Raw genomic sequence first — 23,612 nt, 5'->3', positions numbered from 1 at the left:
TGACAGGGGAGCGGGGGGGGGGGGGTGGGGGGGGGGGGGGGGGGCGCTTCACGGGACTCTAGAAGCGATCTGGCAACAGCTGTCTGTTTAAACAGCCCCGATGCTGGCGGCGTACACTGTACGTCGTCAGTCACAAAGGGGTTAATGCTTCCAAAAAACTGGAAGTAAAGATTGGAGGAAGGAACATCAATAATCTTCAATTCACTGATGACATGACCCTCCTCTCAAAGATCAAAGCAGAAATCGAGAAGTTTCTTCTCTTGAACATCAAACAGACCAAGATCATGACCACTCCAAGGAGTGGATAGGTCAAAATAGCAATTGATAGTGAGGAGATCGAATGTGTGCAGGGTTTTACTTTTCTGAGAGGAAAGATTGATCAAAATGGTTAGTGTAGTCCAAAAATAAAGTGTAGTATCACACTTGGTCTCATAGCAATGACGAGTATGAACCAAATATGCATAAATCAAGGATGTTAACCTGGCAGCCGAATGTACAGTGGGGCAATAAAGTATTTAGTCAGCCACCAATTGTTACAGCCCCAAAACATCACTGCTCTAGAGGAGATCTGCATGGAGGAATGGGCCAACATACCAGCAACAGTGTGTGCCAACCTTGTGAAGACGTACAGGACACGTTTGACCTCTGTCATTGCCAACAAAGGATATATAACAAAGTATTGAGATGACCTTTTGATATTGACCAAATACTTATTTTCCACCATAATTTGCAAATAAATTTGTTCCAAATCAGCCAATGTGATTTGTCTGGATTTGTTTTCTCATTTTGTCTCTCATAGTTGAGGCCTACCTATGATGCCAATTACAGGCCTCTCTCATCTTTTTAAGTGGGAGAACTTGCACAATTGGTGGCTGACTAAATACTTTTTTGCCCAACTGTAGCTGTTTATGAATGACTTTGCATATGAAAGTTCACTTGCCTTTCATATTTGGTTTTCTTCACACTTACATTCAGACCAAGCTAACCAGTAAAAGTGACTGCTGCATTCTATGGCAGGAGTGTTTGAGCAATTCTCCTGCAACAGTTTTTTTTTTTAAATCTATTTGGATTCATAGCATAAGAAGAAATGATGACTGTAGTAAGCAGCCCTTGTATTATAACTTGTAGCAGCCGTCACCTTTTATTCCCATGGTTTAAAAAAAAAAAACTGTTGCAGGATCATGCTTTTCTGGCATAGATTTTCCCATCTCCTAGCTGTGACTTTTGCTGGGCAGATTGCTCTGCATGTGAAATAATAAAGAACTGGATACTATCATTGCATATCTTATCCACATGTGCTTACCAGAATATAATAAATGTCACAATTTCTCACAAGTAGTCTTTTAGGTTTTATCACCATACTTACCATTTTTCTGTATTTGTTTACAGAAGTGTTTTTAAGTGTGTATTGCTTCTTAGAGTCCATTCTGGAAATACAAGCAGGAGAAATACTGATGTCTTCCGAAGTTGTTTTTTTCCTGTAAAATGCTGAATGTTTATATTTCAATCTTTAAGGAGCCTCAGAGATAGAACATTGTCAACCGCATCCTCAAAAAGTCTCTGTGGAGTGGAGGAAGATAAAGAATCAGCGTACACTTTAACAAGACGGAGATCGTCCGCACGAAGTTTGGCCAATGCTAACGCAGGAGCAATGGAATCTGTAATGGTGCAGGTCCTAAAGCAAGCTGAGTTTTTAAGAGCAAAAGAAGAAAAAAGGTATATCATCTGTTTAATTGGATGACGCACATTACACATTGTACAGTTATGTAGTGCGAGGGCTAACTCGTGTATAGATTGAGTTAATTGTATAAGAAGGGCCTTGCAGGTTTTTGTAAATCTAAATGAGATTTTAGAGTCAGATGGTGTCCTGAAGAGAGGTTCCATGCAGCAATAGGACTGTGTTGTTAGCTCACAACAGGAAGTCCAAAAGGTTGCAAATAAGAGAAGGTAGATAAGGTTAAGGTTTAAATACACTTGAAAAAAAAACAACCTTTTATTGAAAAGCAATCGTTTATCTTTGTTCTGGTGATAGATCTTAAAAGACTACGAACAATCTATAAGGACCGTTTGGAACGCTGCATGAAAATATCATCAGCTGTAGTGGAATGAAAAAACCATATCCTCAGTCTCATCATTCCCTGTGATCATTTTAGTCTATTCTACATTATTTTACTAGACTCTCACATAGTGAAAGGCACAAGCGGGGGCTGACCTGTATGAAGCAACCTGTATAAACACAGCCAAAGATCTAAAGGTTACTGCCCAGGCCCTTGGGTTGTATATCATGAAATATTAGTCCAGGAAGTTGGAGGTACAAAGATAATGGGGACTTATGGGGAGAAAGAAAGATGAATGCATTTTTAGACTGCTGTAAATTCTTTGAGCAGTAACAAACCTCTATCAGTTTTTTATTGCGGTGTTCCAAATGGTGACCACTGTCACTAGGACAAAAAGTGATGGAAAATCCTTATTTTGCATATATATTATATAATATATATAATATTGCGTATATAGACGTACATGTGCGTATATGCGTGCACTATATGCAATCCCAGAATGCATCATTCGTAATAGAAATTTTAATGAACTTTATGAGCGTACGTGTCTATATGCAATCCCAGAATGCATTATTCGTAATAGAAATTTTAATGAACTTTATGAGCGTACACGCGTGTATGTGCGTGAAATAAGCTGCCCGGACGCATCTCGGTTCCATTTTGTGTTTGCGCATTTTTACACTACGCAAATATATGGCTCCATGTGCAGCTATGTGTATGGAGCCATTTATTTGCATATGCGCGTATTTGTGCGGTAGTGTGAATGAGGCCTAAAGGGAGAGAAAGGGGGGGGGGGGGTCTTTAAGCGGGAACACCTGTTGGAAGAGGGTATTCCCCTTTTTGGTTTAGTGAGGCTTGGTATCGAGATCCCAGAATCTTCCACTTCTTAAGTGGTTGAACAGGACTCACTGGCATTCATTTTCAAGACTTTGGATATCTCAGCCGTATCGGGCCGCTCCCGGGAAGGACAGGTGCTGCGTGTGATTACACGCAGCAGCCTGTCCTTCTCTGTGGGAGTTTGGGGCCTGTACGCCACCCTACACTCACCCGACCTGCCCGTCCGTACAGGTGCGGGTGTCCCTGCTCTGAAGCAGACAGAATCCATCCTGTCAGCGTACCAGTATGGACATCCGCACGGACGTGCAGTTTGGATGAGCGTAGGGCGGCGTACTCCCATAGAGAAGAACAGGCTGCTGCGTACAAATCACATGCAGCACCTGTCTTCCCGGGAGCGGCCCGATACGAACTTGCACGGATCAGTAGGAGCCGCCCTTTTCTCGTGTGCATGAGGGCTATTACACAGACACTAACTGCAATTTAAAAAGTTAGAGATGTGGGAAATTAACCTTTCATTACCATTTTAACCTTTGTGTGTCTGTAACAAGGTCAAACATACCAGGGTACGTAAACCTTTGATCAGGGCCATTTGGGTGATTTCTGTTATCATTATGATTTAAAAAGGAGCCAAACAACTATGTGATAATAAATGGCTTGATATGATCACTATCCTTAAATAAAACACAGGTTTTTGGGAAGACCAGTAATTTTTTCAATATCAATGCCAAAATGTAACAATTTCTGCCGGGGTATGCAAACTTTTGAGCACAACTGTATATTTGAGATATGGTAGAAATCCTGAGAATTTTTTTTTGCAGTTCCACTTCAACTTTCCTGAAGCCCACTGTTTTAACCACCTCCGGTCCATGGCCGTTTTTTGAACGGCCGGACGGGAGCCTTATAGGACCGGGAGGGGATCTTAAGACGTCCTGCCCCTCCCCCCGCTCGTGCGCACACGAGTGGGGAACTGTCAGAAATGTAAACAGCCAGCGATGGCTGTTTACATTCAAGCAATCGGGCGTCTCTAGAGACGCCGGACCGCTCGTGGTAGCTGCGGGTGTGCGCCACCCCATCCCACCTGTCCCCCCCTTGTCGTCTCCGTTGCCGGTCCCGCTGAGAACCGCTGGGACCGGCACGGCGACGCTGTCAGAGGAGATCAAAGGGAGATCAATACACAATCCCACTTTTGTTTTCCTCTCCGGTCCCTGAATGCAGGAAGTGATGTATATTACATCACTTCCTGCAATCAGTGTCACTATCGGTTACAGATGCATGTGAGAAGCTGCTGAAGCAGATCTAGGTGACAGATCTAGACCCTAGGTGACACCAGGGGTCTTAGAGACCCCTGATGTCTCCATAAAGAGGACCTGTTATATGAATTGGCTATCACATAGGGGATTTCTTAGTCCCCTGTGTGATAGCAATAAAGTTATGTGTAAAAAAAATAAAATATTAAAGCATAAAAAAATAAAGAAAAAAAAATAGTCTCCAAATAATTTTTTTTTCAAAATAACACATTTTTTTTTTAAAGTCCCCTGCCCCCCACATATACACGCAAAAATGTCCTGAGTGCGCCAACCTGCAAAAACGCAGATTCCGCCTATTGTGCCGCACTTGTTACATATCGCCGCGAACGTCAGAATGAGAGCAATAAGTTTAGGGCCATTAAGTCATTAATTACTGATAACACTAAACTGATGAGCGGTAAAAGCTTTTAGAGCGTTGCCTATGGCCAATTTTGGGTGTGGTCGTTTTCTGCGATTTCGAGGGCGCACAAAATTTTGGTGTCTATTTACCCGACGTGACCCCGTCTTTTATATTTTACCAAAAAAATTGGGGTGATAATAAATGTTTCATAATTTATAGGGAAACAGTTTTTTTTTACAAACTTTAGGGTACTTTTTTTGTTATATAGTAAGAAATAAAACCCCCAGTGGTGATTAAATACCACCAAAAGAAAGCTCTATCTGTCCCCAAAATATGGTATAAAATTCATTTCAGTACAGCGTTGCATGACAGAATAAATGTCAGTCAAAGTAACGCAGCGCTGAATACTGAAAAATGGCCTGGCCAGGAAGGGGGTTTAGCACCCTGGTCTTCAAGTGGTTAAAGAATAGGTCTCTCTCCCCTTTTTCCCCCCCCTTTTTTAATCAGATATTATTGGAAATATTTTGTAATGTTTCCAGAACAACCATAAAAATATCCCTTTCCATTAACAAAGAGCAATGTCATCGAGAACAAATAAATGCAGCTACCAAGCACTACAACATTATCTAAAAATACATAGCAAGTATCCCATTCTTTAAAATGGCAGGCTGTTCCATTTTATTAACAAATTGTGAGTGTGTGTTCCCAGCCTGACCCATCCAGGTGTGCCTATAGGCTCCATAGAAAGAAATAAGAGAGCCAAGTTAGCCTCTCCCAAGTTAGCCTCTCCCATTCATCTTGTAGTCGTGCCTGCATGCTGGAGCACAGGCACCTGGAGGAAAATTGAATGCGAACACTGGCTGACTCAAGCCGGGCAATATAAAGTGGGAGTAAGCTGCATCTCAGGTCTGATTTTAGGTATAATTAAGGGAGGTGAGCCCATACATATACAAAGGTACAGCTGTACATTACCAACCTATGGTTTGCTTTCAAATTAAAGTGCATTTAAATACGGACTACTTATAATTTTGTATAAAAAAGCAAAATGATACACAGACATGTATTTTTGTCTTTTTTGTCTAAGCAGACTTAAGGAACAAGAGCGCAAGGAAGCAGAGGAAGCTAGCCAAAAAGAAATGGAAGAATGGGACAAAAACTTCCTGGCTCTTGCTGCACCTTCATGCATGGAGACCATGTGGGAAATACCAGCCATAGGCCATTTCCTTTGTTTAGCACAACAAATATTAAACCTTCCTGAAATAGTATTTTATGAACTAGAAAGATGTTTATTAATGCCTCAGTGCAATGTATTTTTGTCAAAAATAATGACTTCTTTACTAAGCCCACCGCACCGCAGACCAACTTTACACCGTAGACCCAATCTCCCATACCGAGCTTGGGAAGCGGCACTTAAGCAGAAGGTTCAGCAATGGTACACGGTTATAGGACAGGCAGAGCACCCTGAGAAATGTGCTGAGAAGCTTGGATTGTGTTCTCAGTTCTTTAAGGTCCTTGGGGAAGTGAATCCTCTTGAACAAAAAACATTTCATGAACTGACATTTCATCAGAAGGTCTGGTTATTTAAAGGTCTTTGCGACTTTGTGTATGAAACGCAGAACGAAGTTCAGGATGCAGTACTTGGACAACCAATCCATGAATGCAGAGAAGTGATCTTAGGTTACGATGCTCAAGAAAATGCCTATATTCACTTCCCACAGTTTTGTGGTGCAGATGTACGAATATACAGACAGAGACCCTTGAAAGCCCCAGAGTTTCCTCTCCCTCCGATTAAGATTAAAAGGATGCCAAGAGCACGATTCACTAGGTCCAAATGTAAATATCCGAAAAAGAACAATGGTCAGCTTAAATCTGTTCAGCTAGTAATATCTCCAAGCCCAAGGACTAGTGAGGAGCTACATGATGATTGTTCTGAAAACGGTTATATGGACAGTTGTGTAAGTAGCACAAAGCATGATGTGAAGACAGCCGGGCAGCATGAAGACCAGAATCCTTGTGACATAAATAAGCATGCTTCTTGCAAAGAGAACGTAGAAAAGCCTAGTAGCCCTGGAGAACTAGTGGGCTACGGAGAACCCCTGAGTCCTGGAGAAATCAGGATTCTGGAAAATGTAGAAAAATATTCAGATATTACCCTTCTCAAGACCGACACTAGCCCACTAAAAGAAAATGCACTTAAAAAATTTCAAGTCCACGTGAATGGCAACCACAGCAACAACACTGAAGTTCTTTGCCACCGAATGGCAATGGATATTATTTTAGATCATTCTGCACTCAACCGTGAAAAGATGAAACTTCGCAAGTTGCAAGCAAAAAAGAAGAAGAAAAAGAAAAAAATGAAAGATCTTATGACAGAAAATACACAGGGTAGATTTGAAAATCTTCAGAACACATTCAAATCTTTTAAGACTGAAATGCATAACAAATTGTTCCTTAACAAAAAAAGAGCCAAGCACAAGAAGCACAAGTCTGGTAAGTTCTGGAAGAATCATCTGTTCATCATTAATTGAGATATCTTTTTTTCAGCCAAAGATGGCTATTATGCTTCAAAAAAGAGGGGAGTGGGAGGAGGGGGGTTATTACTAGAACTAAGAACGTCAGAAACATCAGTGAAAAGTGTTTATCTGCAAACTTGTTTAATGCCAGAGACTTGGTGAGCGGAATTTATCAACACTAGAACAGGCGAAACCTGGAGCAGTTGCCCATGGCAACCTATCAGCTTCCATGTGTTATTGTCAAAGTTGAATTGAACAAACTGAAGAGAGAAGCTGATTGATTGCCATAGGCAGCTGCTCCAGATTTTGTTTGCTCCAGTTTTGATGAATTTCCCCCCAGTGTATTGAATCTAGTGGATCAGCATAATGAGCAAGCAACTAGCATTTTAGGCAAGCAAGTCAATAGCGGCAGCAGTGTTTCTCACAAGAAAGTAATGTTCTATGTTAAATTACACGTTTTCTGGCCTCATAAAGCAGACTTTAATTCATAGATTGACTTTAAAGTCCATGTTCAGGCTATTTCTTTTTTCCATTTTTCCTTTGGTGGTTTCAAACCAAGTATAACAGCTCTTGCTGCAATACCTCAAATGTAAAAGTGTCCTATGCAGTACTCCTATTCTGCCACAAGAATGCAGCTTCTGTAAAGTCTTTCTGTATCACTACTGCTGTGTGGGTGAGCTGTCTGGTCCAGCTAAAGAAGAACTACGGGCAAAATGTGTATTAACTTATAGTAGGGCTACCCCTGCAATGCAAGGGTTAAGTGTTCATTTTCGTCTAGGGAGGAAAATAACAAAGATATACTCACCTGAACCTCGGAGCTGTCTGCCAGAGAGGTCCCTGCAGCCTCTCTCCCCCTCCACTCAGGTGGTCTAAGTTGCTGCGAGTCATCACGTCCAATGCAGTGTATAGGATATGAGGATGCCGAGGGACAGTCCTTCGCTGGAGTGGAGGAGGAGAGAAGTTGCAGGAACCGGCCTAACAGCCAACCAGCTCTAAAGTTCAGGTGAATATATCATCATCTTTTTTTGTTGTTGTCCCTAGGCAAAAATTAGCACTTAACCCTTGCACTGTGGGGGTAGCCCCACTGCAAGGGTTAAGATTATTCTGCCCTTAGTTCTTCTTCAAAGTGAACCTTTACCCCTTTCACTAAATATCACGTCAGTTATTTACATCTAAATTAATTAGTTAAACTTTTTTTTATTTCTTCCAATTACTGTTTTTCCACTTCCTGGTCCTCATTATGCATTAGTGAAGTCATCTGGGCCTAAGAGATGCATCCTAGGAAGGCTATATCACATAGCTTTGCTGGAAATCTCATCTGTAAACTGCAAAATCTTTCAAGATCGTAGGAAAAATATTTTTTTCCCCCTGGGATGATGTGCATGGTCACATGTCCTTAGTCATATGTGCCAAAGTTCCAGAAAGTAAAGGAAGATGGTGGGTTCCTCTGCCCTTTAGTAAAAATGGCCACTGTGAGTAGAATTGGGGAGGAAAGGAAATATAAGGTATGCAAAGAATAAGAAGGCTGCAATTATCTAGAAGTATCCTTTTGTAGATTGCCATTAGTGAACATTTCAAAATGTGTCCTTTGTTGTATGTTAACCTCTTAGCAGTGAGAGACGTACACTGTATGTCCCCGTTATTAAACTAGAATTAAACTCTTGGGGTTTTTTTTTTTGCATATATCTCCTGCTAGCACAGAGTAGATATATGCAAAAACATTTTTAAAAAAGCCAAAAAAGTTAATTGCTTACCTGTGTCTCCGCCACTCGCTCCTGTCTGAAGATCTGAATCTTCTCCAGCGGCCATGCAGGATGATTGGGCAGGTGCTTGCGCAGTAGAGATCTTTGGTGGGGAGAAGAGGAGAGACACAGTGGAGCTGAATGCACGCATCCGGGAGCTTGCAGTCTGACAGATACTGTGGGACAGGGAGAGACAGGAGTCTACGCTGGATCAGAGACCGCCACCAGCGCTGGAGGTGTTGCTGAATTCAAGTGGAAAGAAGACGATGATCTGATCAAGAGGCACCACTTATGGTAAGTCCTTAAAGCAGCGGGGGTGGGGGAGGGGGCGAGGGGACATTTGGGACTTAAATGTCACTTTAAGTGCCCAAATGGCTGCGGACATACGCTGTACGTCTGCAGTTATTCAGGGCTCCACAACGATCAGAAGTCTTCAATGACATCTGACCCTGTAATGTTGCAGTTCATGTAAGGATCAATATCACTGAGGTTATTTTTGGATGTCCCTGAGTTTGGGGCAGCCTAATAACCAAAAATTAATAACCAAAAATGAATTTAAATTATAAGGCAATCATAGTGACAGTTTGTAAACACTGGCTTGTCATGTCCCTCTTTTTTTCCCCTGTCAGCAATGACGGCGATTTTCAAAGTATGTCGCTATCACAAAGTGTGACACTTAGTGACACTAACATTGTATGCCACCTGTCTGATCTGGTGGCCACTATTAGCTTTTAGAGAAAAAAAATAAAATGTTAGCTTTCAGTTTTAGGCTGAGAAGTACAGAACATTTTTTTTAAATCCTTGGGATGTGAAGTGTTTCCAAATAAAGCACAAAAAAATTAATTTTTATTTGAATGCATTTTTTTAGCTGTACTATATTTCTAAAAAATAATCAAAACTGGGTGAAAAAGTGTTTTCTTTGGGGTTTTTTTCCCTAATTTTTTTTATATTTTATTTGTCCTAAGTGAGGTGTTAGGAACACATATGTGATATAAATATATAGCCCTATCTGTTCTCTAAAAAACAATATATAATATGTGTGGGGGCACTAGGTAAGAAAGTATATTACTGCCGTGGAAGAATCACACAGCAAAAATGTAAAAAGTGCTTCAGTCATTTAACGAACAGAAACTGAAAAACAAAAAGTTCAGTCATGAAGGGGTTAAACATAAGGGTGTAGCCTCCTCTATAAGCTGGGTACACATGGATTGAATTTCATCCAAATCCTGCTAAATCAGCTGAAATTCAATCCGTGGGTGGCCCTATCACCTTTACAAAAGTCGATCATTAGATTGACTTTTGTCGAAAGGACATGCTGGAAAATTGTCAGCCGTGCAGTGCTTGCAGCCGATTCACTGCAAGCACTGTTTAGGTATTCTGACGGTGGCTGGTACCACTATCAGAATAAAATGTACACAGTGGGAGATTCGTTCATCCATGCTAAGTAATTGGCCATTCTCAGAACTGCACACTAGGTACACAATAATGGAATGCCTGACTCTGCAGCATCTGTTTGAAAAATGTTTCATAAATAGTTTTGTTTGTGCTGACTATTTCATATAAAAAAATGTGCAAGAGTTGACCAGTTTGATGCCACAGAATGCTTATGAGGTTTCTTTTCTCATTGTTTTTCGGAAGGAAAAAAATCGTTCTCTACAAATATAGTTGTAAAGAAGAAGAAAAGTGCTGTGTCTTCACCTGCTACTCCAGAATTCCAGGTAACGGACGTGTTTCTTTGTTGTTTTTGGGGGGTTTTAAGTGCTACTATTTATCTAAAAGTTTTTTTTTTATCCAAAAAAGAAAACTTAAAGGAAACATTATTCTACAAGTTTGAATGTAATAGAAAGTCACACACCACATGCCTCAGGAAGCAGACCCACCCAGTCCAAATGTGAGGGGCATGCTGAAATCTGGCTGCATGAATTCTACAATACAGTATTTCTCAACTCCTGTTTTGAATTTCCCCAGTACAATTGCCTGGAGTTCATCTTTAACTAATGTAAATCTAGCCTTTAACCCCTTCGTGACGGGAGACGTACACTGTACGTCCAGCCACAAAGGGACCAAATGACTCGTCACGTACACTGTACGTGACGAGTTATTTGCTGCTTTAGAGGGCTGTTAATCGCTGAGAATCAGCTTTTAACATTCATTAATGGATGTCCTTACTACACAGGCATTCATTAATGAAAGGGTTAACCTTTTTCAGACACACTATACCTTAATATCGGGTGTCTGAGAGTCAAAGCAGAGCGGGCACACACACATGCCGCAATTAATTAAATAAATAAATAAAATAACATTTTTAAGTTTAAAAAAAAGTGAAAAGTGTAAAAAAAAAAATGTGTAAAAATAAAAATAAGGGACAAATAAATGAATAATTGTATTTATTGCATTTTTTTTAGCTGTGCTGGTTTTGTAAAAAAAATACTACAAATGGGTTTTTTTAATGTTTTTTTCCTCCTTTTTTTTTATATTTTATTTGCCCTAAGTGAGGCGTTATACACACATATGTGATATAAATATATAGCCCTATCTGTCCTCTAAAAAACAATATATAATATGTGTGGGTGCACTTTGTAAGAAAGTATATTACTGACGTGGAAGAATCACACAGCAAAAATGTCAAAAGTGTGTCAGTCATTTACGAACAGAAACTAAAAACAAGCTCAGTCATGAAGGGGTTAAACAACAATATGAAGAATGTCTGATGTGCCAGTGTAGCAGCGGCGGTTTCATTGGCACCTTTTCATGAACCTCTACTCCATTTAAACTTCAATAAGTAATTGTCCTGCCTAAAGCTAGCCACACACACGCTACAATCTGATTGTTCAGTCTCCCCTAAGGTGCCCATACACTGGCCAAATTTCAGCCAGTTTTTAAAGGAGAACTATGAGGTGAGTGCTTTTCACTCACCTCATAGTTCTAGCCGACCTGTGACAATGAGACTTTCACAGCTCTCTCGTTCGCTCACCTCTCGATCCTGTCACAGCTCTCTGCCGTGACAGGGGAGGGGCTGGATTCCCCCCCTCCCCGCTCCGATCCGCCAGCGCTGACTGGCGGATCGGACGGGGAGGGGTCGGGTACAGCTGGCTCTGCCTCTAGATAGGCAGAGCCAGTTGTCACTCACGCAGCTGGGCGGATCTCGACATCGATGTCGGGATCCGCTCTGGCTGCGGCGTCTCAGTATACCGCGAGCTGTAGCTCACGGTATACTGAGCTTAGGGTAACGGGAGGACGCTAGTTTGTGTCCTCCCGGTACCCTAAGGAGAACTATGGGGAAAAGCCCTGACCCCATAGTTCTCCTTTAATGTACTGGCCGAAATTCGCACAGTGTGTGTGGCTGTCGGCTCCCTTTCAGCCAGCATTCCTCGATCAGCTGATCACAAGGAGCTGGCTGGTTTTTCATGCAATCGGAGTCGGCAGCCAATTAGCTGACTGCTCTGATCGGGTATTCTGACAGGTGGCGGCAGCACCTGTCAGAATACAATGCAAACAGTGGCAATTCCTCGATCGACACGCTGTTGTTGATGGAGAAATCATGTCAATTTTTTTTGCGTTTAGCCTGCGGGTTGACTAAAAAAATTGCCAGGTGTATGGCCAGCCTTATCTTTACCAGCTGTGAAGTGCCTAAAGTCATAGTGGATATTAATTAAATGGATTATTTACGTAGGCCCTCACACCACATGTGTTAGTAAATCTAAAAGACACCATAAGGTCTTGATGTTACCCAGAAAATCCTCCCATGTGTCTCTGATTTATGTTCATATTTACTGTTACCGAAGCCTGACTTTCCCTGAGCTCTTAATACATCGTAGGTGTGCACCAGTTAGATTTTCTTTACATTTTATCTCCTATATATAACAAACTGTTGAGGGTTTACCAAAACAACTAATTTTAATTTATACCCAGTCAGTTAGGCTCTTGTACTACAGAGCTAATGACCAATTTTGTTTATCTAACAGCAGATATAACTGCTGCATGTCCAGCTTAAGCTCTACTAACAGCCATTTCGCTGTCACCTGACAGCGTTTCAGGGTTCAGTAAGAGCAATCTCCTTGGACTAAGGGATGTTCCTGGGCACAGCTTACTTTTAAAATGGAATATGTTCACTTTAACTACCTCTCTAGCTCAGCTCTACCTCAGCTCTATAGATCTGAGCAGGCGTCTTTAGATGTCCTCTCAGCCACGCCCACTTGTGCGTGGCGCGCGCGAGTGGGAAATGCCGACAATTTAAAAACGGGCAGCGATGCCGGTTAACATACAAGTGATCCACCGGCTATAGAGCCGGCAGATCGCTTGTATCAGCTGCCGACCCGTGCCCCACCCCACCTCCGGGTACCCCCTCCCGTTGTCACGCTGATCCCAGTCTCCGCTTTGCCTGGTGCGAGCCCGGGACCAGCACAGTGCCTCTCTGACAGGGGATTTGAGGGAGATCGGTACATGATCTCCCTCCGGTCCCCTCTCCACTGTATATTACATCACTTCCGCATTCTTGTGTCACTCTCCAGCTTCAGACGCTGGAGAGAAGCTGATGGAGCAGATCTGTGCTTCATCAGCTTCTCCTGGGGTCCTTAGGTGACATTAGGGGTCTTAGAGACCCCTGCTGTCTTTATAAAGAGGACCTGTCACATCCTCTTTGCTATCACATAGGGGGCTAACAATAAAGTTAAAAAGTTAAGTTACAAAAAAAACTGGTCACAAAAAAAATTAAAATTGACACCAAACAAATCAGCTTCTTTCGGGGGTCCGGTCCTAGGTGACATTAAAAAAATTTCAAGTTACACATAAAAAATAATGTAAATTTTTTTTTTAAAGTCCTCCCCATACATACACGCATGTAAACATGCGTCGGGTGCTCATACCTGCTAAAACAACGATTGCGCCCATTACGCCTCACATGTTACATATCGCCGCGAACGGCGCAGTAAGACCAATAATTCTAGGGCCATCAATCACTGATAACACTAAACTGATGAGCGGTAAAAGCTTTTAAAGCGTCGCCTATGGTCAATTTTGGGTATGGTAGTTTTTTTGCGATTTCACGGGTGTGCGCAATTTTAAGGCTTGAAATGTTTGGTGTCTATTTACCCGACGCCGTCTTTTATATTTTACGAAAAAAATTGAATAATAATAATTGTTTCCTAACATAATGTAACAAAAACTTTTTTTTTTTTCCAAAATGCTCTGTCATTTTCCCGAAATATAGTAAAAAATAAAACCCCCAGTGGTGATTAAATACCACCAATAGAAAGCTCTATCTGTCCCCAAAAAATTGTATAAAATTCATTTCAGTACAGCGCTGCATGACGGAATAAATGTCAGTCAAAGTACTGCAGCGCTGAATACTGAAAAATGGCCTGTACAGGAAGGGGGTCTAAACACCTGGTCAGCAAGTGGTTAATGACATTCACTTTGTTGAGCTGTACAACTGACACTCTGAGAGGGGCTGTTGGAGTGGTCTCTGTCTTTGTGAAACAGACATGCACCGGGAAAGTTGCCTCTCTTTCTGGCAAAAATAATTGATCTGTTTTAGAATTTCTTTACTATTATTAACATTGACAGGTCTCCATGGTATGCAGAGCCAGGCTGTTATGTTACAGGCCAGGTGGCAACTCTAGGAACAGGGATATCAATGCATAGCACCTCCGTTTTTTGTCTTAATTTGATTGGCTGATCCTGTACCTGCATACCATGGAGGCCTACCTATGTAAGAGACCTGCAAGAGTCAGCTGTGTGAATTGGTGAGGTGAGGATTTTATTTGACAACTATATTCTGCCTAATAAGTGTTTTCTCTTTTCAGCTTGTGTGTACAAATCTTGATGAACTCAAGGAGCTGATTAACAAAATTGATGGAGAGCTCAAAACTTTGGAAAGCAACAAAAAGAAATCGGTGAGCGCTTATTTTGTGAAGTAAAACTGAAATACACGTTATCTTTATAGAAAAAGAGCTGCTAATACTATTTAAAATGATATAGTTTAATGTTCCCATATCTGGTAAAAGCTAAACATAGTTGGCTTTGCATCTATATATAAGTGCAGCGTATAACAGTTTTCAGTCTTTGTAAACAAATTAAATGAAAAACGTTTCTAGCCTAGAACAGAGATCCAGCTCTATGCTTCATAAAGTCTCTGACTAAAACTTTAAAAATGCCAGCTTCTTATATAACCGATACAGTATATGAAGCTGATTGTTAATTGATGCTCTTCTAGAGATCATTTACCTAATCTGTTATGTTATAAAATATGTTACATTGGTATAGTATTAAGGGTTGCGGGTTTGTAGCACACATTTTCAGCATTGTGTAATTGTAAAAGGTTTATTTTTTTATTTTTATACTTTGTTCCATACACTATGTATGTTTCACTTCCTGACGAGCGCTTTCCTTTACCTATTACTCCAAAGTTGTAACAAAAATTGGTTTGCACAAACCAGAGCTAAAGCTGGCCATACACCAGTTAAGCAGATTTTAAAGCTGACAACACACCTAAGGTTGAATGGTAAAAACTAAAATATCTTACATACGTGTTCCACAAACTGTTTACATATATCATTTCCACATGTAGTTCATTGAAAGTCTGTATCCTGATATTTTGGTTTACTACTGTCTGCTGCTTTTGGACAGCTATGGTCATTTCTGTAGCCAATGTTGCTGCCTGCAGATACTGGTGTGTCAGTCAGCTTGTTCAGGCTTTTTTATAGGTTGTATAGGTTTTGTATACAGTTTTCCTTTCCTTGAAACTATCTTTGCTCCAATTAATGTTTTAGGTAAAATGGCACTTAAGGAGGCAAGGTGTAAAAGAGCTTCATGGCACCTTGACACGTCTGCTAAATGAACTGTTGCCATGGGAACCAAAGCTACTGAAGGCTTTTCAAAGAAATCGGTAATAACACACTGAACACAGCATTGTAAACCTAGAAAATATTTACTTACTCAAAAGATAGTATGTAACTCCTGTTTAGTAGGTGGATGTTTATGTAACATTTTATAGTCCTATAGCATGAGACATCTAGTTGTATACCTTTGTGTCACATAGCATGAGACATCAGCCCAGGTTACAGACCTTTGTATCATATAGCATGAGACATCAGCCCAGGTTACAGACCTTTGTATCATATAGCATGAGACATCAGCCCAGGTTACAGACCTTTGTATCATATAGCATGAGACATCAGCCCAGGTTACAGACCTTTGTATCATATAGCATGAGACATCAGCCCAGGTTACAGACCTTTGTATCATATAGCATGAGACATCAGCCCAGGTTACAGACCTTTGTATCATACAGCATGAGACATCAGCCCAGGTTACAGACCTTTGTATAATACAGCATGAGACATAAGCCCAGGTTGCAGACCTTTTTATAATACAGCATGAGACATCAGCCCAGGTTACAGACCTTTGTATCATATAGCATGAGACATCAGCCCAGGTTACAGACCTTTGTATCATATAGCATGAGAAATCAGCCCAGGTTACAGACCTTTGTATCACATAGCATGAGACATCAGCCCAGGTTGCAGACCTTTGTATAATACAACATGAGACATAAGCCCAGGTTGCAGACCTTTGTATAATACAGGATGAGACATCAGTCCAGGTTACAGACCTTTGTATCATATAGCATGAGACATCAGCTCAGGTTGCAGTGGTAGCAGCATGGACACAGAGCAGTGTTGGTTGCTGACATTTCCTATATGTTCTCTTGCAGTGCACGTCTAAGAAAGGACTATGATGATTTCAAAAGGCTGCCAGAATGTGAGAATTTTACCAGAGAATCATCTTCTTGTGGTGATTGTGTACCAAGCAAATCTCCAAGTTCTGTACCTAAATCATCTGAACTCTGTCACAAGGAAATCGAGAAGAACGAGTGTCATGGTATGCTTTGTAATAAAACTGCAGCCAAATGGCTAAATACACAAGTGTGTGATCTGTTTTACCCGGCAGAATATTTGTAATGCAACTGGACCGAAGGGTGTTTATATTTTCCTGAAAATTCATGTTAATGTTTTCACAGTTTGGCAACATCTTAAAATGTATTTAAATTTACATCTGAGTTAGTATCTTCTACAGTACTTCACCACATTCATTAACAAGAATGTGCCCCAGTATAGTAATAGGGGAGCTGCCATTCCTGACGTGTGGTTTTTTTTGTTTTTTTTGGTGTCAATTTTTTTTTTTGTGACCAGTTTTTTTTTTAACTTAACTTTATTGTTAGCCTCCTATGTGATAGCAAAGATGATGTGACAGGTCCTCTTCATAAAGACAGCAGGGGTCTCTAAGACCCCTAATGTCACCTAGGGACCCCAGGAGAAGCTGATGAAGCACAGATCTGCTTCACCAGCTTCTCTCAGGCTTCTGTAGCCGGAGAGTGACAGCTGAATGCGGAAGTGATGTAATAAACGTCAGTTCCTGCATTCACAGAACGGGGAGGAGATCAGAGGGAGATCGTGTGGCGATCATGTGTATGAGGGAGATCGATGGCAGGGCAGATGGCAAAGAGAGGAACTAGAAAAAGATGGCAAACGCTTGAATCTATAATCAGCCTTTATAGCAGGGCGCACATGGGATGGCTTACAACAATACAAAACACAAAGAGATCCCCAGCGCACCTGCCAGCTAGCCTGCAACAAAACTAATTACCCTGTCAACAGTATGCGTTAAAAACAGAGGTTTTAGTTGGACAAACCTTTGGCCAAAAATATGTGGAAGCCACACTGCCACCGTCAAGGCACCTCTGCAAAGTGTCGTCCTAACTCTATTTATATGAGTCTCCAAGTGTGAGCATATTAATGAAGTTGATAGATTCAATGCAGGTGTGCCTGGGAGGCAGCCTACTCCTCCTCAAAAGGTGCAGGGATGCACTGGGGGCCCAGCAACCAAAAATGCACGCTGGGACCCCCAGCGCGCCCCCACATCAAAAATAGTCAAACTAGAAAAAGATGGCAACCGCATGAATCTATAACCAGCCTTTATAGCAGGGCGCACATGGGAAGGCTTACAACAATACAAAACACAAAAGGTAAAGAGTGGCACCACAAACTAATAATGTTCCCAGTTCTCATTAAAATCCAGCTTTAGACGTCAATCTCTATTGGGGAGATTTTCTTTTGCTTTCTATCCTTTTCATGCCCATGCAAGAATTGTAAGGTGCGGTAGTCAGTGGAACAAGAAGGCACCTACAGCAATAAAAACATTTTCAGAAGATCTAACCGATTTCTCACTGTACTAGATGTGTGTTTGCCCTTGTTCACATTGGACTTTTCTAGAAATTGGCAAAATAAAAATGTTTTGGGGGTTTTTTTTGTTCTTATATTGGGTTCCTGTTGTGTTTGTAGACCTTCACAGGGCTAGCATTAGCCGACGCCAGATAATCTGTCCCCTGCAGTAATTCCATTCTGCCACTAAATGTCCTCAGTTTCCTGGGAAAACTGAGGACATACCTTGAGTGCTGGGCATCAACTTTGTTTGCTGTACTCAATGTAATGATGCATCAATGAGGGCCACTCAATGCTGGGAGAATATCCAAAGAGATATGTCATATGATCAGCCTGAAGACATCTGGATAAGGTAAGTATACAAATTAAAAGAAGCATCAAATACTGTAATGTGAAGGCGAAAGCACTAGGGTGCTGAAGAGTTGGGCTTGAAAGTAGTGTTGATAGCCAAAATATGCATCAAGGATTTTGTTCAAAGACAAAAAGAATGACTTCCTGTTAGATATGCATATAACTAAAAATAAAAAATGAATACCATACACTTTCTTCTGTTCAGGTCCTAGGGAGAAAGTTTCTTTAATCATGTATCACTGATATGTAACGCACTCTTTTATACGTTAAAAAAAAAAAAACATTGTAAAGGCAAGAAAATCATGTTGTAGGTTACCTGTGTTTGTGGTTAGTCCCCTTTCAATAAATGGTAAAGCTTGGTTGTTGCCATAAGGAACTGTGAACACAGAATAGAGAGGAACACACCTCAACAAAAAAAGTTGCAAGATGTAGTGCATGAAAGCAGGTATTTACTGACAATGAAGCCACTGAACCTCATTTATTAAAGCATCATAAAGGAATGTCTGCATTTCCTTGAGCAACCAATCAGATTCAAACATAAATAGATAGATGATAGTTGAAGAGTGGAAGTTTGCACCTGGTAGGTATGGAGTAATAGTTCTCATTGGAAATACTTTCATAAATGGTACTTTGTAAACTGTATCTTCATTTACTTAATGGAAACAAGCCAAGTGTCTCAGCAGGTACAGTGGATACTACAGGTTGCTTCATATGTAAAAGCAATTGTTTCCAAATGTGATGATTTCATTGCTTCACCCTTATAATAGAAAATGTATCAGTATACTGGAGTTGGGTTTATGTATGAAAAGGAATTTATGGTTGTACAGTAGTATATAATGAAACGAATTTAAAGCCAGCACATATGTTTGGATAACTTTCTAATATTAATATGGTTTCATTGTCTGTTACAGATAAACTAGAGCACACTGAGACGGACGTCTGTGGGAAAGGCAAGATGCCCAAGAAAGAATACATATTAAAATGCCAAACGAGGAGCAGCAAGCGGCAGTTTAGATTAGTAGAAGCTGAAGACAAAGACATTTTAGCACAAAAAATTAAATTAAGCACCCCTGAGATCTCTTCTACATCCACAGAAGGAGAAACACCTTCAAGCAACTGTGTTGCAAGTGATCTTCAGAAAATGGAAGTGGGCAGAGAGGCTCTTGGTATCCCACCTAGTATATATAAAGGACCGAAATTGACTGAAACTTTGCTGGCAAAGAATAGTGGGAATCCGGTGACCTTAACAAGTCCGCTAACTCAGACTATTAGCAATACTGTGCCTTGTTCTGAAAGTACACCATCTTCACCCACGCCCCCTTACCCAGTGAAATCTCCCTTGTCTTGTCAGACTCCTTTAAAAGCTCCCTTGCAGATGATTTACAAACTTCCGGATGGACAGTGTGTCCCAGTTGATCTTCAGAATTCTTCTGTGAAGATTCAGATGCAACCTGTGGTAGATGCTAAAACTGGAGATAGACTCATGCAGCAGGTCCTGGTTTTACCTAAAAATATTTTCATACAGCAAAAAGATGACAGAACACCCCAAGTAAACCAGCCCACACAATCTGATGTAGTGCATCAACACTGTGCGTTTAATGTGCCATTGTCCAGTGTCACCACAGGTCACACTGGTTCCCAGGCACCACCAATGGCTCTGAGCAAGAGTATTTTATGTTCCACTAAATGTGCTACTCTTCCTGTTTCCCAACCACCGGTGTCCACAATTGCAAGCAGCACATCACTGTACCCATGTGAAACAAGTAAAAACAGCACTTCAAATTTTCTAGCATCTGTGATGTCATCCAATTACGGACGGTCGTTACCTATTAAGACTGACTTTGGACATGTCACACAAAACACAGGCAATCCTCCTGTGGCAATTCAAATGGCAAACTCGTCCCCAGTACCACAAAGGGAAATAGCTGAAGCAAAGCAAGAATTAAGAACTGTGTGCATTCGTGATTCTCAGTCAATTCTTGTGAGGACCCGTGGTGGTAACACTGGTGTTGTGAAAGTACAAACATGCCAAGATCAGGGTACTGCAGGTATGCCTCCTAGTCCTATATTCACATTTACACCACAGCTGCAGTCCTTTCTAGTGTCAAGAACTAAACCCTCAGCAACTTCTACATTTACTTCCGTAACTACATCACAAAGTCAACCAGTGTTCTCATCAGCCTCTGTTGGTATAAACCAGGTGACAGAATCAAACACTAACTGGGCACAAGTGCACCAACCTGCTCCTAGGGTAACAATTCAGACCATGGTTAACCCTATGCAACCTAACTTTCTGCCGTTTGTTTCGCATGCAAGTACTTGTCCTTCTACCAATTCTTTTATTAATACAAATACTTCAGCAGGTACTGTAACTCCTCTTTCCTGCTGTAGTACTGGGCAGGACTGCAGTGGCATTAGGAAGGCTGGAACAGATTTAAAACAAAGTGAAACCCAGGCAGCCAATGTTTCTCTGGTACAGCCTGACAGTACTACTCCATCAAAGAGTGATTTTGTGGGTGGATCTTCCATGCATCAAGTCATGTTGCTTACTGCACCTTCAATCCATCAACCTGGTACATCACCAAATATGGGCATTGTTGCTCCACCAGCATTGGCACCAGTACCACCAAAAAAGTTTGTTTTTTTTAACACTCAACTTCCAGCCAGTTCATCAACTGCAAATATGACATCACCCACCTCCAAGCAAACTACTTCTACTAATATTGGTAAAACATATGTCAGGCCTCCTGAACAGCCACAGGTTTTCCTGATTCCTTCCACCATGGGGTCGCCTATAAAAATGAGTTCACCACCTATTGTTTCTCAAGTTAAAGATGTAAAGATTGGTCTAACCATTGGACAGACTATTGTTAATAATACTGCTGGCATTAAAAACATGTTTCCAATTAACATTCTGCAGAATACATTGGGAAAAGGAAATGAAGGCACTCCGAAAGATTGTGCTGTTTCAACAGTACCTACTTTTTCAAAATCACATAGTGAACATGTCACAAGTTCAAATATTACTTGTGACTATACTGTTGCTTCTACAAAGGGGTCAGTGGCACCTGCCAATACAGTCCTGTATAGTGCCACTGAAAGAAAAGGGAATGACTTAAGCACTTTATCATCTGTGTCTAGTCAATTACCTACAGCAAGTTTAGGAAGTACTATTGCTATTTCAACTGTAAAAACTGGGCATCTTTCATCATCCGTTCTGCTGTCAACTAATCCAATGATAAAGCATGCATCATCATCACTGCAGCGGGCAGTATCCTCTGCTTTGTTTGGGACAACTTCAAGCTTAGGAGCAACGCCTATTACATCTACATATCAGCCAGCGTTGAGGGAGCAAAGTGAAAATAACCAGTCCATATCTCAAAGTATTCATACACCAGTTACAACAAATATGAGCAAGCCCCCAGCCACAATGTCTTCTTCTTTCCTACCCACATTGTGTAAAAATAAGCCTTGGCATGCTTCTTCACAGGCTTTGCCACCATTTCCTGCAACTACTGTTAATCAAGTAAGGCCAGAAATGAATGAAGCTTCAGGTCATCATAAATTGATTATTAACACTAGCACACCACTTGCTCCTGGAACTCAAATCACAATTAATGGTACACGATTTATTGTACCGCCTCAAGGTCTAGGAGCTGGCAGTCACATGCTACTGCTTTCAACTAATGCTAAGCAAGGACCTCCACTGGTTGGTAGTGCACAAGCGGGTCATGCTTCACCTCTTGTTAGTACTACAGTACCACAACCTGCATTGAAACAAAACATGTCACCAACACCGTACCCAATTCCAACATTTAAGTGCACTACTGCACCTGATATGTCGAAATCTCTACCCAATATTCAGCCTGTAAATATAGCATCTAGTGATTTCTCTTCATGCTCTCTGTCTGTGAACAAAACTCTGTCGACAACTGCACTTCAGCCTCTTCTTGTTCCTTGTATACAAAGAGGAAGCTATTCACTGCAACAAAACATGGCACCATTATCTAAAGGTGCACCAGTCACAGAGACAGTCTTGTTAAACACTGCAAGCCCTCCTGGCAATCTCCTGCCTGCATCTGCCATGTCAGAGAGCAAGAGGGCAGATGCTGATAGTTTTAGGCAACAGTCTTCAACAACGGATAAGCCACCCACTGTAGCAACTTAAAGCCGACTAAAATAAGGGGAAACCAGTAACCGATGTAGCACTTACTTTATTGAACTGACAATGTATTGTTGTTTTCCTATGCTGTTCATGAAGACTTTAAACAGTTAATCTAAAGTTTTTGTTTTAAAGTTGTTTCTTTTTAGTGAACAATAGGATTCATTTTCAACAGCCAGTACCATTTTATAGTTTGACATTGATAGTTTAGCTATTTGCACAATACTTCTCAGAGTTTGCTAGAACAGTATTTGTCTTTTTACATTTGTAAAGAAAATCAATTTTTTTTTCATGTAATATTTATGCGTTCTGAACATTTTAGTCAAAATGTAAAACTTGTATATATTCTTTACCTTTTAACATTCTTAACTAAATCATATGTATAAAGAGCATTGTCTTATTTATGTTTTGTTTACATATTGTATAGTTTTTTAAGTATTTTGCAGTTCAGTGTACTGTTTAGCATTAATGCAGGCTCATCTGCATGTAGTAAATAAACGAGTCACTGTACTGGGTTTTTTTGTTTGCTCCTGTCTATTGCAAAAGGATTAGGATTGTATCCCTGCGACGTACTTTTATAAACAATTGATGCAAAAGACTTAATTTAAGGGCAAGGGAAGAGCTCTTGTACCCTACATTTGTAGTACTTTTGAAGGTGCGCCCTATTCTATACCTTTTTTAAAAAACATTTTTTATCTCTTGTGGTATTTGTCCGCATTATAAACAACAAATAAAACAAACAAATAAAAGGCCAATTCAAATTTGTCTTGTGCCTAAGGGCAGGTCCACACCATTTTTTGGACCAGATCAGGTTCGGAAAATGGTGTGAAGCTATCCACAGTTTCAGTGCATTCCAGACCAGACAAAATGAGACATGCAGTGTTTTTCTGGTCTGGAACGGACTGCGATGGTGTGAACAGAGGCCATTAATAGCATAGGGATACATTAGGATGCATTTTGGGTCCGGAAACAATCTGGTCTGGAGATGATCGGGATGTGATATGAATGGGCCCTAAAACATTTGGGAGAAAGCCGGTAAACCTGGCAGAAAGTTCTTGGGTTGTGGGAGGAAAGTGCACCAC

General features: G+C 40.9%; 1 protein-coding gene across 1 annotated transcript in view; it reads left to right on the top strand.

The window, feature by feature from the left end:
* Positions 1-23,031, top strand: part of KIAA2026 (KIAA2026 ortholog) — a 32,456-nt gene extending 9,425 nt beyond the window's left edge. Inside the window, exons 3-9 of the mRNA XM_018560305.1 lie at positions 1,516-1,716; positions 5,629-7,031; positions 10,435-10,514; positions 14,601-14,690; positions 15,567-15,682; positions 16,511-16,677; positions 19,280-23,031. Coding sequence (XP_018415807.1) covers positions 1,516-1,716; positions 5,629-7,031; positions 10,435-10,514; positions 14,601-14,690; positions 15,567-15,682; positions 16,511-16,677; positions 19,280-22,536 — 5,314 coding nt within the window. The 3' untranslated portion in view covers positions 22,537-23,031. The remainder of the gene's footprint in view (positions 1-1,515; positions 1,717-5,628; positions 7,032-10,434; positions 10,515-14,600; positions 14,691-15,566; positions 15,683-16,510; positions 16,678-19,279) is intronic.
* Positions 23,032-23,612: the final 581 nt, after the last annotated feature.

Source organism: Nanorana parkeri, unplaced genomic scaffold, assembly GCF_000935625.1.
Source record: "Nanorana parkeri isolate BGI_ZX_2015 unplaced genomic scaffold, ASM93562v1 scaffold447, whole genome shotgun sequence".
In the NCBI taxonomy this organism is placed as follows: Eukaryota; Metazoa; Chordata; class Amphibia; order Anura; family Dicroglossidae; genus Nanorana; species Nanorana parkeri.
This window is presented reverse-complemented; position numbering and strand designations above follow the sequence as displayed.